The 12,522-nt window shown below is 44.5% G+C and overlaps 1 protein-coding gene across 1 annotated transcript in view; it reads right to left on the bottom strand.

The window, feature by feature from the left end:
- The window catches only part of ANAPC5 (anaphase promoting complex subunit 5), a 32,853-nt gene extending 23,196 nt beyond the window's left edge, over positions 1 to 9,657 (bottom strand). The window contains exons 1-5 of the mRNA XM_075533925.1: positions 9,350 to 9,657; positions 7,467 to 7,546; positions 4,300 to 4,409; positions 2,904 to 3,096; positions 120 to 186 (exon numbers count right to left, since the gene is read on the bottom strand). Of these exons, the coding sequence (XP_075390040.1) occupies positions 120 to 186; positions 2,904 to 3,096; positions 4,300 to 4,409; positions 7,467 to 7,546; positions 9,350 to 9,556 (657 nt within the window). The 5' untranslated portion in view covers positions 9,557 to 9,657. The remainder of the gene's footprint in view (positions 1 to 119; positions 187 to 2,903; positions 3,097 to 4,299; positions 4,410 to 7,466; positions 7,547 to 9,349) is intronic.
- Positions 9,658 to 12,522: the final 2,865 nt, after the last annotated feature.

Below are 12,522 nucleotides of genomic sequence, written 5' to 3'. Positions count from 1 at the left end.
GCCGACTGGGCAGTGCCCCGTCCAGGATAATGCAGAGTAACTCATGATGGCCCGAGAGGCCCTTTCAGTGCCATGGGATCCAAAAAAGGAGCTTATGATGAATTGTAGAATTAACTCACCTGCTGAGACAGAAAAACTTCTGCTTGCTTTTGGGACAGAGGCCCGCTGCAGGATACTTCTTCTTCTCTAGGAAAAAAAACAAACACCCAAAATCACAATATTGAAGAGTTAAGTTACACAATACAAAAATGGTCACACAAAGTCAAGAGTAGAAGAGTTCAAAACTTTAAAAATTGCCTCTTTTCAGAAATGGAAAAGACGTGCTTAAAATGGGATGTTAATAGTCCTCAGACACCCCATAAGACTGGGCCTGAACTCACCCCCGGGGATCAACTTTCAGCCAGAGGATGGTCTATAAGGTGACCAGGAACACCAGGGAGGGATGTGCTCCTTAGAACCTACCGAATGAGGCCGTGAGGGCAGCATTGGGCCACAAACAACACTCAGCAGGCTGGAGGGCTGAAAGGAGGACAAATGGGTCAAGGAACCCAGGGAAGAAAAGGGAAGAGGCTGCTACCTTGAGGGACTTTATATGAATGTCATGAAATCAAATAGATACACGCTGTTGAATGGTCAACTAATTTGCTCTGCAAACTGTCACCCAAACCACTATAAAAAGTCTTGGGTTTTTAAAAATGAGATGACAAATGACCGGCCAGAGTTCCTGATCAATATGGCCAGATAATCCTTTTCAGTGCAAGCCCACCACGACACCCTGACCGGAAGCACTCTAGGTCATCCCGCCCCTCCAGAACCAAGTCCACTCTGCACAGCGAGCCACGTCAAGCCTGCCCTGGAGGTCCCACCGCTCCTTGTCCTTTTTGCCCACCCACACGCCAACCCTGACCACCTTCCCTCGTGTTGCTTCCTCAGCTCTCAAAGCCCACTTTCCCAGCCCTTCTTAGACAGCTGGACACCGTCCACCTTGCAACCGTCCAGACCCCAAGACCATCATGTCGATTCCTACTCACGGTGACCTTAAAGGATGGAGGAGAGCTGCTCCAGAGGGTATCTGAGGATGTGACCTTTATGGGAACAAAGTGCGATACCTTTCTCCCAGAGCGAGCCCAAGAAGTTTAAACGGCCCATCTGCTGGTTAGCAGTCTAACGCTGAGCCCACTGTGCCAACTTGGCTCCCTTCAGCATCCTATCTCCTATGTCACCACTCACTGAGCTCATTCGGGCCCCTGCTGACCCTACCCATGCACGCAACAGGCACTGGAGGTGTGAGAAATGCAGGCAGTTAGTCTAACTCCCTGGGGCAGGGACAAGGAGAAACGCCTGGGCAGTGGGCTATCGGCAGAGCTGAGTGCATTTCTTCTTGGAAGAAAAGTGAGCTAAGCACGTTCCACTCACAAAAAGAAAGACAAAGAGGGCAAGGACTACAGTAAGAAGCTTCTGGTCACGTGATAAAATACCAGGAAATAAATCACAAAGTGAAAATAATGAAATTTTCACTTTTAAATAAGTCAAGAAATACACATTTGAAGGCTGAGAGAAAAAAATGGGAGGGGCTTCCATGGCCGTGAGCACACCTTTGACACTTGGTCGGTATACATTTCAGCACCTGGTTTTGAATAAACAAGGAAATGTATGTGGTGAAACCGATTCAATGCGAACATAAACAACTTAACAAGTAAAACTGTGTCTTTTTAGACAAAAAAACTGCAATAGTTAACTTGAATTAGTTACCAGAAAAATACTAGACACTTTGATCTAAGTGATACAATTCTTTCATGTCAGTGAAGAAATCCAGTCCCTTGTATAGACAGTTTTCTAAAACCATCCACCTTCACAGTAAAGATACTGCACGAGCCTCAAATCAGGCTGATCTGAAAGGCGAACCTAAATCGGAAAACTCTGAATTTTACTATGTTCACAAAGTAGCTACAACAGACTTGTACGACCTCCTTCTCACTATTCCACAAGGTCGGCGATTTGAACGGGCTAAAAGATGAGGCTGTCTACTCGTTTAGAGAGTCACGGTCTCAGAAGCGCACAAGGGCGGCAGTTCTACTGTGCCCGGCAGGGTTGCCCTGAGTCACAACTGACTCGGTGACAGTGAGCTGGTGCAGGTTACTGCTCCCTCGACGAGTTGGAGAGCCACCTGGATTACAAGATGGGCTGAGCTCCACCAGCTGCTTAGCAAAAGAACGACACGCGGCTTTCTGCTTCTGCACCGATCTGCTCTGCCCTCTAGGGTGGCTGTGAGTCAGAATGAACTTGGTGGCAGTGGGTTTGGTTTGGGGTTTTTTATTCTTCTTCACTTGCCTCATTATCTGACATTTCACACTTAGGACAAGAGTCAAGAGGTCTATACTCCTTGGCCACCTTGCACCTCAATGACATACATCTGGCAGGAACAAGTGCAAAGGTGTGAGGCAAGAGGAAAGAGGGCTCTGGATGGCCATGGTGATGTATCAACTTGTCTTAGCTGTGGTTCTGAGAGTTTGGCAGTTAGGTACTGCTGAAACTGGCCAGGATGTGATCTCATACAGTGATCTTTCCTTTCCATATGATTTTCACCTATCAACCTGGTCTTTGGAATCTAACCATGTAGATAAGTGAGGAGTTGAAGTACTGTCCTACCTAGAAGATTTTTTTTTGAGGAATTAACTAAATAAGATGGTGACAAGGATGATATGATCAGAAGAATGGATGAAGAGAAAGCCCATCTGTATCAATTTCTAGACAGAAGTGCAGGTGGTGAAGGGAGGGTGTGCATTGGAGAGCCAGCAAATGAACTCTCATGAATGGGGACTGGCTTGCAGGAAGCACACTACTTCCCAAGTCTGGGGCCCCTGGAAAAGGAAAGGGACTCCTTTCGGAAAAACCTCAGTTACCTGACAGATACATCGAGCTCCTCTTTCTCCATTTTTCTTTCCCTCTCCTCTCTATTTGTCAGTTCCATATCCGAATCTTGTACTGTCTTTTTCTCACCATTTTGGAAGTACTGTTGAAGGGCAGTGTAGAGTTTAAACACTTGACTGAAAGAAAGCTTACTGTAGGCCAGAATCATGTGACGTAGAAACAGACCTACAAAATAAGAAGTGAACCATATTCAAAGCATTAACTGAGACATAGGCTACATCGTGTTGATGGCAATCTGCCGCGAACCGAACCGAGGCACTTCCTGTTGCCGTCTGTACAGCTAATCTGCTATTACTGATTCTGCAGAGAGCTGGTCTCTGCTCATACGCCTGTGCCATCCACACCATCCCTAACTCGCCTCCGTTGTAGTCTCATCACAGCTGTTACTGCTGCTGCTGGCTGCTGGTGAGTTAACCTCAGGTTCACAGTGACCCCGGGAGCCATGGAACCAACCAATGTCCACTCTTGTGACAGTCCTCTGAGCAGTCAGCTAAACAGGTTTCAGCACTGCTTCCAGACTAAGACTACAATAGTCTTTTCTCTACCTGAAATTGTCTTTGTTTGCTTTTTACTGTTGGGCTCTCCAGCCAGGAGGAAGGTCCATTTCTATTTCACCTGGTGAGTTCAGAGCCAACCACTTACATAGAAGGACACCATCACCTAATGGAGGCCATGCAAAAGCCAGCTGGACTGGGGCATGGATCTACAGCTGAAGAAGGAAAGGTCAAGAATTCAGAAATGAGCTTTAATCCTTAAACTAAAAAAACACTCTCATGAAGCCATCATTAAACTAGGCAACAGTTTAGCCCAATTAATAAAGAGCACACTGTTACTGGAAAGAATTTTCTGAGTATAAAGTGATGAAACAATACGGTAGCAACAGTGAGAATGGTGACCCAATAAGTATGTAACTGGTCACCAACCTGTTCATGAAGAGTTGGGAGTGAATGAATATTTGGTTGGGTCTATTCACACACACACACACACGCACGCACGTATCTAAAGTGTCAAGAAATTCCTCATACTTTCTCACCTTCGACCTCATTTTAATTAACTTTTCTTTCATAAAAGTTTGGTGGGTTGCCCCCACTTCTACCCACGACAGCTGTTCAAGGCAATCAAGTGGCCCCAGGACTGTGAGAATGAGCCCAGGAGCCCTCAGGGACCCGTCAGCACCCAAAAGACGCTCTTCCTCAAGTGGATTATTTAAACATGGATCAAAATGGCCAGGCAACAAATCCACAATCTGCCATATCCACGCACACCCGCCCAGCCCCCACCCACCCACCCGGGTTCTCCAGTAGCACAGGGGAACGAGGCATGTGGTTGAAAAAGCTGCAACACGGCCACGGCCACGGTGTTCCATACCCACTACACTCGTCTTGTGAACCTCTGGCTCAGTTCCCGAAAAAGAATCCGAGAGGTCATCAAAAAACTGCTCCATGTCCTTCAGTTCTCCTTCCGCCATCAGTTTGATTCTGTGGACACACAATGAGCTGCATTGTTGTTTTTTTAATTTTAAATCATTTTACTGGGGGCTCATACAACTCTTATCACAATCCATACATACATCAATTGCGCAAAGCACATTTGTACATTCATTGCCCTCATCATTCTCAAAACATTTGCTCTCCACCTAAGCCCCTGGCATCAGCTCCTCATTTTCCCCCCTCCCTCCCTGCTGCCCCTTCCTTCTCTCATGAACCCTTGATAATCTATAAATTATTATTTTATCATAGCTTATACTGTCCGACGTCTCCCTTCACCAACTTTTCTGTTGTCCGTCCCCCAGGGAGGAGGTTATACGAGGATCCTGTTATCGGTTCCCCTCTCCACCCCACCCTCCCTTGAGGTGCGAGTTTTAATAAGACCCTTTTTGTGCCTCACAATGACCATCCAAAATGAGTCTACTTTAAAAAGCAATTCAGATAGCGGTCATTTCTAGATTTCCTTTCTTTTTTTAAAAAAATCATTTTATTGGGAGCTTGTACAACTCTTATCACAATCCATCCATTGTGTCAATCCAATTGTACATTGCTTGCCATCATCGTTTTCAAAACATTTTCTTACTACTTGAACCCTTGGTAACTTCTCATATTCCCCCTCCCTGCCCCTCTCTCCCTCATGAACCCTTGATAAATTATAAATTATTATTTTCCATGTCTTGTACTGTCCAATGTCTCCCTTTACCCCCTTATCTATTGTCCATCCCCCTGGGAAGGGGTTATAGGTAAGTCATTGTGATTGGTTGCCTTTTCTCCCCCCACCTTCCCCTTACCCTACTGGTATGGCTACTCTCAATATTGGTCCTGAGGGGTTTATCTGTCTTGTATTCCCTGTGTTTCCAGCTCTTATCTGTATCCATGTATATGCTCTAGTCTAGCCAGATTTGTAAGGTAGAATTAGGGTCATGCTAGTTGGGGTAAAGAAGCCTTAAAGAACCAAAGGAAAGGTAGATGCTTCATCTGTGCTATACTGCACCCTGACTGGCCTGTCTTCTCCCCGAGACCCTTCTTTTTTTTTTTTTTTTTCTCCCCAGACCCTTCTGTAAGGGGATGTCCAATTGCTTACAGATTGGCTTTGAGCCTCCACTCCAAATTCTCTCCCGATTCACATTGACATGATTTTTGTTCTGGGTCTTTGATGCCTGATACCTGATCCTGTTGACACCTCATGATCACACAGGCTGGTGTGCTTCTTCCATGTGGGTTTTGTTGCTTCTCAGCTAGATGGCCGCTTGTTTATCTTCAAGTCCTTAAGGCCCCACACACTTTATCTTTTGATAGCCAGGCACCATCAGCTTTCTTCACCACATTTGCTTATGCACCCATTTGCCTTCAATGATTGTGTTGGGAAGGTGAGCATCTCAGAATGCTGGATTATTAGAATAAAGTGTTCTTGCATTGAGGGAGTACTTAAGTAGAGGTCCAATGTCTACTAGATGTCCTTTCTTTAGGCTGGTGTAGCCTTTAGTCCTCTGATGATAGCTACTAGTCACTAGGGGTTATTTAATTATTTTATTTTATTTTTTTAGCAGCAAAAGGAGTTTTTTAGCTAGCTTGAGCTAGGGCTTCCTCCCTCCGCTGCCCACCGTAGCGAGGATGCAGCATCTAAAGGGAATCAGCCGGGTTATTTAAATTTAAATCACAATTAAATAAAATTAAGAATTTAGCCCTCCAGTTACATCACTCACACTGCAAACCCTTAATAGTCACAGGCAGCTAATAGCTACCATGTTGGACAGCACCAATATAGTGATTTCTACCACTCCGTTGCATTTAAAAAGTCTTTCAAAAAATAAAATAGAATAAAATAAAAAGCCATTCAGAAATTCACATGTAACAGTGTAGCATACAGCATACTTGATACTCCAAAACGGCACTCTCATACTCCTGAAAAGCTATCGCTGATTATTTTCTTAATCACAGAATTGTCCAAGTATTGTGTCAACCTGTACAGATAGAACTCTCTGCAACCACTATAAAGAAATGCATACAATAAAACATGTGAATATGGTAATCGATTCTTTAAGAAGCTGCTGCAAAAAGTATGTCTATTGTCACCCCCATTTTTAAGGAAACCCAAACAAAAAAAACCCTTTGCCGCCAATTCCTGCTCATAGCCACCCTAGAGGACAGACTACAAGGGCCTCTCTGGGTTTTCAAGACTGTAAATCATTACAGGAGCAGACAGCCTCCTCTTTCCCCCTCCGACTGGTGGGTGAGCAGCCCAGTGCTTGACCCACTGCACTACCTGTGCTCCTTAGAAAAAGTACTCAGAAATACCGTCTCAAGATCCAGAACAAACAAACAAACAAAAGCATATTTTTGAGAACAAAGCGGGTCGGAGCAGAGACCCAAAGCCCATCTGTAGACAATGTAACATCCCCCCACACAGGGGTCATAGGGAAGGGTTGAGTCAACCAGGGCACAGTAAAGCATCGATGAAGCACACACTATTCCTCTGGTTCCTTAAGGCTTCCTCACCCCCCACTATCATGAGCCCAGTGCTGCTTCTCATTTTGGATTAGACCAGAATAAGTACACAGGCATAGGTAAGATATAAGTGCTCAGGACACACGGAACCCAGGGACAGGAATGGGAACAGCAGTACCAGAGGTAGGGGGGAAGGAGGGAAGAGAACGAAAGGAAGGGGGCACTGATCACAATGATCAACATATAACCACACACACCCCTCCAGGGGAAAGAACAGAAACCATGGGGGAAGGGAGATAGGGCCGGTGTGAGCTCTGAAAATAATTTATAATCTATCAAGGGGCCACAAAGGTGGGGAGCGGGGAGAGCTGATACCAATGGCTCAATAGAAAGTAAATGTCTAAAGAATGATGGCAACATATGTAGAAATATGCCTGATACAACTGATGTATGGATTGTAATAAGAGTTGTAAGTACCCCCAATATAAATGATCTCTTAATAAAAAACAAAAATAAAGTACTGTCACTTTAAAGAATTACCATATGCACTTTTCTAGCTTTCCTCTCCCCCGACACCTTTTCCTATATACCACAGTTTACCTGATCTGGACTGAATTCGCCAGTTGAGGACAAGATTCTTCAATTAACTTGTACAGTTTGGACAGTGTAATATCGGGGCCCTGGGTAAAGGAAAAATAGGAAGGTTATGAATGAATTCCTTAAACTTGGAGATTGATGACAAGTTGCAAACATGGATGCATTTATCAACCACTCTGCTGGGGACTTTCATCCCAGACATGAAATTTCAGTTCAAGAAGGGAAATAGCTTGTTAACTGTAACACAGAAATCTACTTCACAGTTGCATGCCACTTTTGTTTCATGGGTGGAATCGTTTGAAATAGAAGAAAACAATGTACAGCCAGAGGATTCCACTATTTCTTGCCATCTTAGCTTCAGAATCTGTGGCAATGTTGTAACATCCCTGAGTCCTACTTCCTCATCAATAAAACGGGGATAATGCTTGTCTGAGGCAAAGGTTACTACTTAATGGGAAGTATTTTTATAATATACTAAAACACATGTGTTTTTTCATCTCAAAGAACATTCATGAGCATCCAAAGAGGATTCACCAACACAAGCTCATCGGCTCCTTCCCAACACACTGTAAAGTGAGACAGACAGACATCCTACATGCTGAAGTCCATAAACACTCCTGATAGAGGCAAAACACGGGCAGCCTCAGCTGTGGAGCAAAGCGCCATCTGGTTGAGGGTTAAAACTAAACAGTGATTCTTCTTTGAAGATTAAGTTGGCAGTAAACATGACACTTAAAAAAAAAACATGACACTTTCAGATGTGGACACTCTGTCGTTGCGTTTATCTAGTCCATGCCAACTCCTAGCGACCCCCACAGACAACAGAACAAAATACTGCCTCATCCCAGGACATCCTCACAACAGTTATGCATGAGTTCATGCTTGCAGCCACTGTGTCAATCTAGCTGGTGGTTCTTTCATTGATCCTCTATTTTACCAAACAGGATGTCGTCCACCACTTCGCAGCTGTATCCCCTGGGCACCCTACCCAGGTTGTCAGGTCAGGGAAACCCAAATTTACAGGTAATCTGGTATTCTTTCTGGCTTTTTAACTATTTTTCCTTTCATTAAAGTATCCATTGAATTTGTCTATTAGCAAACATTCCAGCCAGACCTCAACCCTTTTAATTATTATCTGACTGATTCATTTTAAGCCACTCAAGCAATATGTAGGAGCCCTGGTGGCATTGTGTTTATGCGTTTGGTGTGCTAATTGCAAGGTCAGCAGTTCGAAACCACCAGCTGCCCCTAGTGCGGGACAAAGACTAGACTTTCTACTCCTGTGAAGAGTTGCAGTCCTGCGAACCCACGGGAGATACCTGTCCTAGAGGGTCGCTGTGAGTCACCATCCACTCACAATAGACAAAGGTTTGGCATTAATAACTTAAAATGTTAAAAACTTGATAGTGTGCACTCTTTCTAATCTTTCCTCCTAGAAATGTCTTATATTCAGTCACCATTTCACGTGTTTTATTCCATTTTGACATGTTTTACTTTATTTTGCAGGCACGTGAAGTGCTTAGCTGTAAGTAATCAATGTTAGCCTTTAGTCTTTAATCACTTGATTAAAGTCCTCCACAGTAGGGAGGCCGTATTTCATCTCCGCTTCTCAGCATCAATGCGATGGCAAGGAATGTGGTTTGGTTTTTGGAATTCTCCAACCCCCAGAATCCGCCCGCGCGCGCGCGCAGTCCAAGCTGACAGATGACAGAGAAGCTGCGAAAATAACTCGCCCCTACACATCACTCAAAGAATGCTGGAGGCAGGACGTGACCCTGCGCAAAAATGAAGGCATGCAAAAGCGCTCAATAGCCGCGGGATCCAGCACGGAGCAAGTGCTCAGAAGAGGTTTGCTGAAAGAGCGGGAGCCGGCGGGGGCCCCTCACCTGCAGCAGCGGCAGGAGCAGCTGGTTGAGCCTCCTCCGCTCCACGAGGCTGACGGCGCCCTCGCCCGTACGGCCCATCTCGTTCAGCAACACCAGCACCGCGATCTTATACGGTGTCACCCAATCCTTGATGCCGAACACGTTGGCGTGCACCACCCCATTGGTCATCATGGGGTTGAAGTAGAGGCTCTCGTGGACGCTGGCCATGGTGACCCGAGCCTAAGGCACGGGCCCCAAGGCCACCACGGCAAGTCTCCACCGTGCGGAACGCCACCACTAGTCTCAGGCCTCCGTCAACCGGTACTGTAGCCCAGGAAACGGAGGCGGGAGAATCCTCGCGCTCGTGCAAGCCAACAGCCAATCAGAAGATCCAGAGAAGAACACGTGGAAGAAGCAGAGCCAATCAGAATGCCCAGGAGTGCATTGAGGTCCGAAAGGTGGTGCAGCTCAACATTGAGTCCCCATGGAAACACTTGCAGAGGAAAAAGCAAGTTCCTGAGCAAGAACTCTTTCTTGAGTGATGTGAACCTGGCCTTAAGTGAAAGGAAGATTCACGTCTGTGGGTGGAGGCTGCCCGTTTATTCACTTATTTTTGAAACGGTTAAAAATTTTAATGGTTATGTTTAAAAAGCAACAAAGCTCAATTACGTCTTGAAATCTTGTATTTGATTTATTATGTTAAACTAAAAAATCTGGGCGTTTCATTTCTTTCTTTAAAAAAAATCATTTTATTGGGGGCTCGTACAACTCTTATCACAATCCATACATACATCCGTTGTGTCAAGCACATTTGTACATTGGTTGCTAACATCATTCTCAAAACATTTGCTTTCTACTTGAGCCCATGATATCAGCACATTTTCCCCTCCCTCCTCACTCCCCCCTCCCTCATGAACCTTTGATAATTTATAAATTATTATTATTTTGTCAGATCTTACACTGTCCAACATCTCCCTAGCCTTCCCCACTTTTCTGTTGTCCATCCCCCAGGGAGGGGGTTATATGTAGATCCTTGTAATCGGTTCCCCCTTTCCAATCCACCCTCCCTCCACCCTCCTGGTATCAGCACTCTTGGCACTGGTCCTGAAGGGATCATCCGTCCTGGATTCCCTGTGTTTCCAGTTCCTATCTGTACCAGTGTCCATGCTCTGGTCTAGCCAGATTTGTAAGGTAGAATTGGGATCATGATAGTGGGGGTGGGGTGGGTGGGGAGGAAGCATTTAGGAACTAGATGAAAGTTGTATGTTTCATCGTTGCTACAATGCACCCTGACTGGCTCATCTCCTCCCTGAGACTCTTCTGTATAGCATCACGTTTTCAAGATTCATACACGTATGTTGTTTTTTTTGCTGACTCAATAATATTTCATTGTATGGATAGACCACATTCTGTGTATCCATTTAACACTTGATGGACATTTGGGTTGTTTTCACCTTAGGCTTTTAAAATTGTGTTGCTGTAAATATTCGCATACATGGATTTTTTACTAAATACTTTTTTAGGGGGCTCTTACATCTCTTATCACAATTGATACATTCATCCATTGTGTCAAGCACATTTGTACATATGCTGCCATCATCATTTTCTTTTTTTTTTTGCCATCATCATTTTCAAAGAATTTTCTTTCTACTTGAGTCCTTTATATCAGCTCCTCATTTTTCTCCTCCCTCTCCCCCACCCCCGCATACATGTTTTTGTGTGAACATATACTTTTGATTCTCTAGGTACATGTCTAGGAGTGGAATGGCTTGGTCATGTGGTGAGTAAATGTGAAGGAAATAGAATATTCAGAGCCTCAATAGATAGGCTTTAACAGAATGCGAGGAAAATGTGGATCAGCACCTTAAATTCATTAAAACAAAGCCACCTCTAAAAAAAGGCGGGGGGTCAAGACCGATATTGAGAGTAGCGTTACCTGGAGGGGAAGGGGAAGGTGGGGGGGTAGAGGGGAAACCGATCACAATGATCTGCATATAACCCCCTCCCAAGGGGACAGAGAACAGAAAAGTGGGTGAAGGGAGACTTTGATCAGTGTAAGACATGATAAAATAATAATAATTTATAAATTATCGAGGGCTCATGAGGGAGGGAGGGAAAAATAGGAGAAGCTGATACCAAGGGCTCCAGTAGAAAGAAAATGTTTTGGAAATGATGATGGCAACAAATGTACAAATGTGCTTGACACTATGGATGGATGTAAGGATTGTGGTAAGAATTGCATGAGCCTGGGGCAGGGAATGTGCGGATGTGCTTTATACAATTGATGTATGTATATGTATGGATTGTGATAAGAGTTGTATGAGCCCCTAATAAAATGTAAAAAAAGAAAAAGGAAAAAAAAAGAAAATGATTAGGGCAAAGAATGTACAGATGTGCTTTATACAATTGATGTTTGTATATGTATGGATTGTGATAAGTTGTATGAGCCCCTAATAAAATGTTTTTTTTAAAAAGAATTGCACGAGCCCTCAATAAAATGATTTTCAATTTTTTAAAGTTTTAAAAAAGGGGGGAAACTTACTGAGCTGGATGAAAACTGGAAGACTATATATCATCTTAAGATCTCACTCAGAATTCACTGCTATAGAGTTGATGCCAACTCATAGTGACCCTATAAGACAAGGTACAACTGCCGCATGAGTTTCTGAGACTGTAACTTCTAATGGGAGTAGAAAGACCTGTTTCTCTCCTGAGGAGCAGCTGGTGTTTTCAAACTGCTGACCTTTTGTATCTCAGCCCAGTGTGTAACCACTGGGCTACCAGGGCTGCCCTGAGATACTACTTTTCAAACCTTGAACTGAAACTAACCCCTCAGGCCACCTGGTAGTATAGATTGACTCACCAAACAAGGATTTTCACTTTTAAGTGCTGTGTGCCTTTAAAAAAACCACCTGCCTGGGTGATCAGCAATGACTTGAAAAGAAAGATGAGAATGCAAGGGGCAGAGAAACTATCTACAGGGGAAGGGAACAATCTGGAAGGAAATTGCGGTAGTTACACAATTTCATGTCAACTTGATAAATAGGTCTAGGGATGGAGTCAGCCTGATGATGCCTCCTTGGGGGCGTGGCCCTCTCATGAGGATTCTGGGCACTTCCTCTTTCTCCCTGGAGGTGGGCCACACTCTCTCTCTACTTCCCTGTCCTGTGGTTGAGACACCCAAAGAGCAAGAG

The sequence above is a fragment of the Tenrec ecaudatus genome, chromosome 16, assembly GCF_050624435.1.
Source record: "Tenrec ecaudatus isolate mTenEca1 chromosome 16, mTenEca1.hap1, whole genome shotgun sequence".
NCBI classification, from domain to species: domain Eukaryota; kingdom Metazoa; phylum Chordata; class Mammalia; order Afrosoricida; family Tenrecidae; genus Tenrec; species Tenrec ecaudatus.
This window is presented reverse-complemented; position numbering and strand designations above follow the sequence as displayed.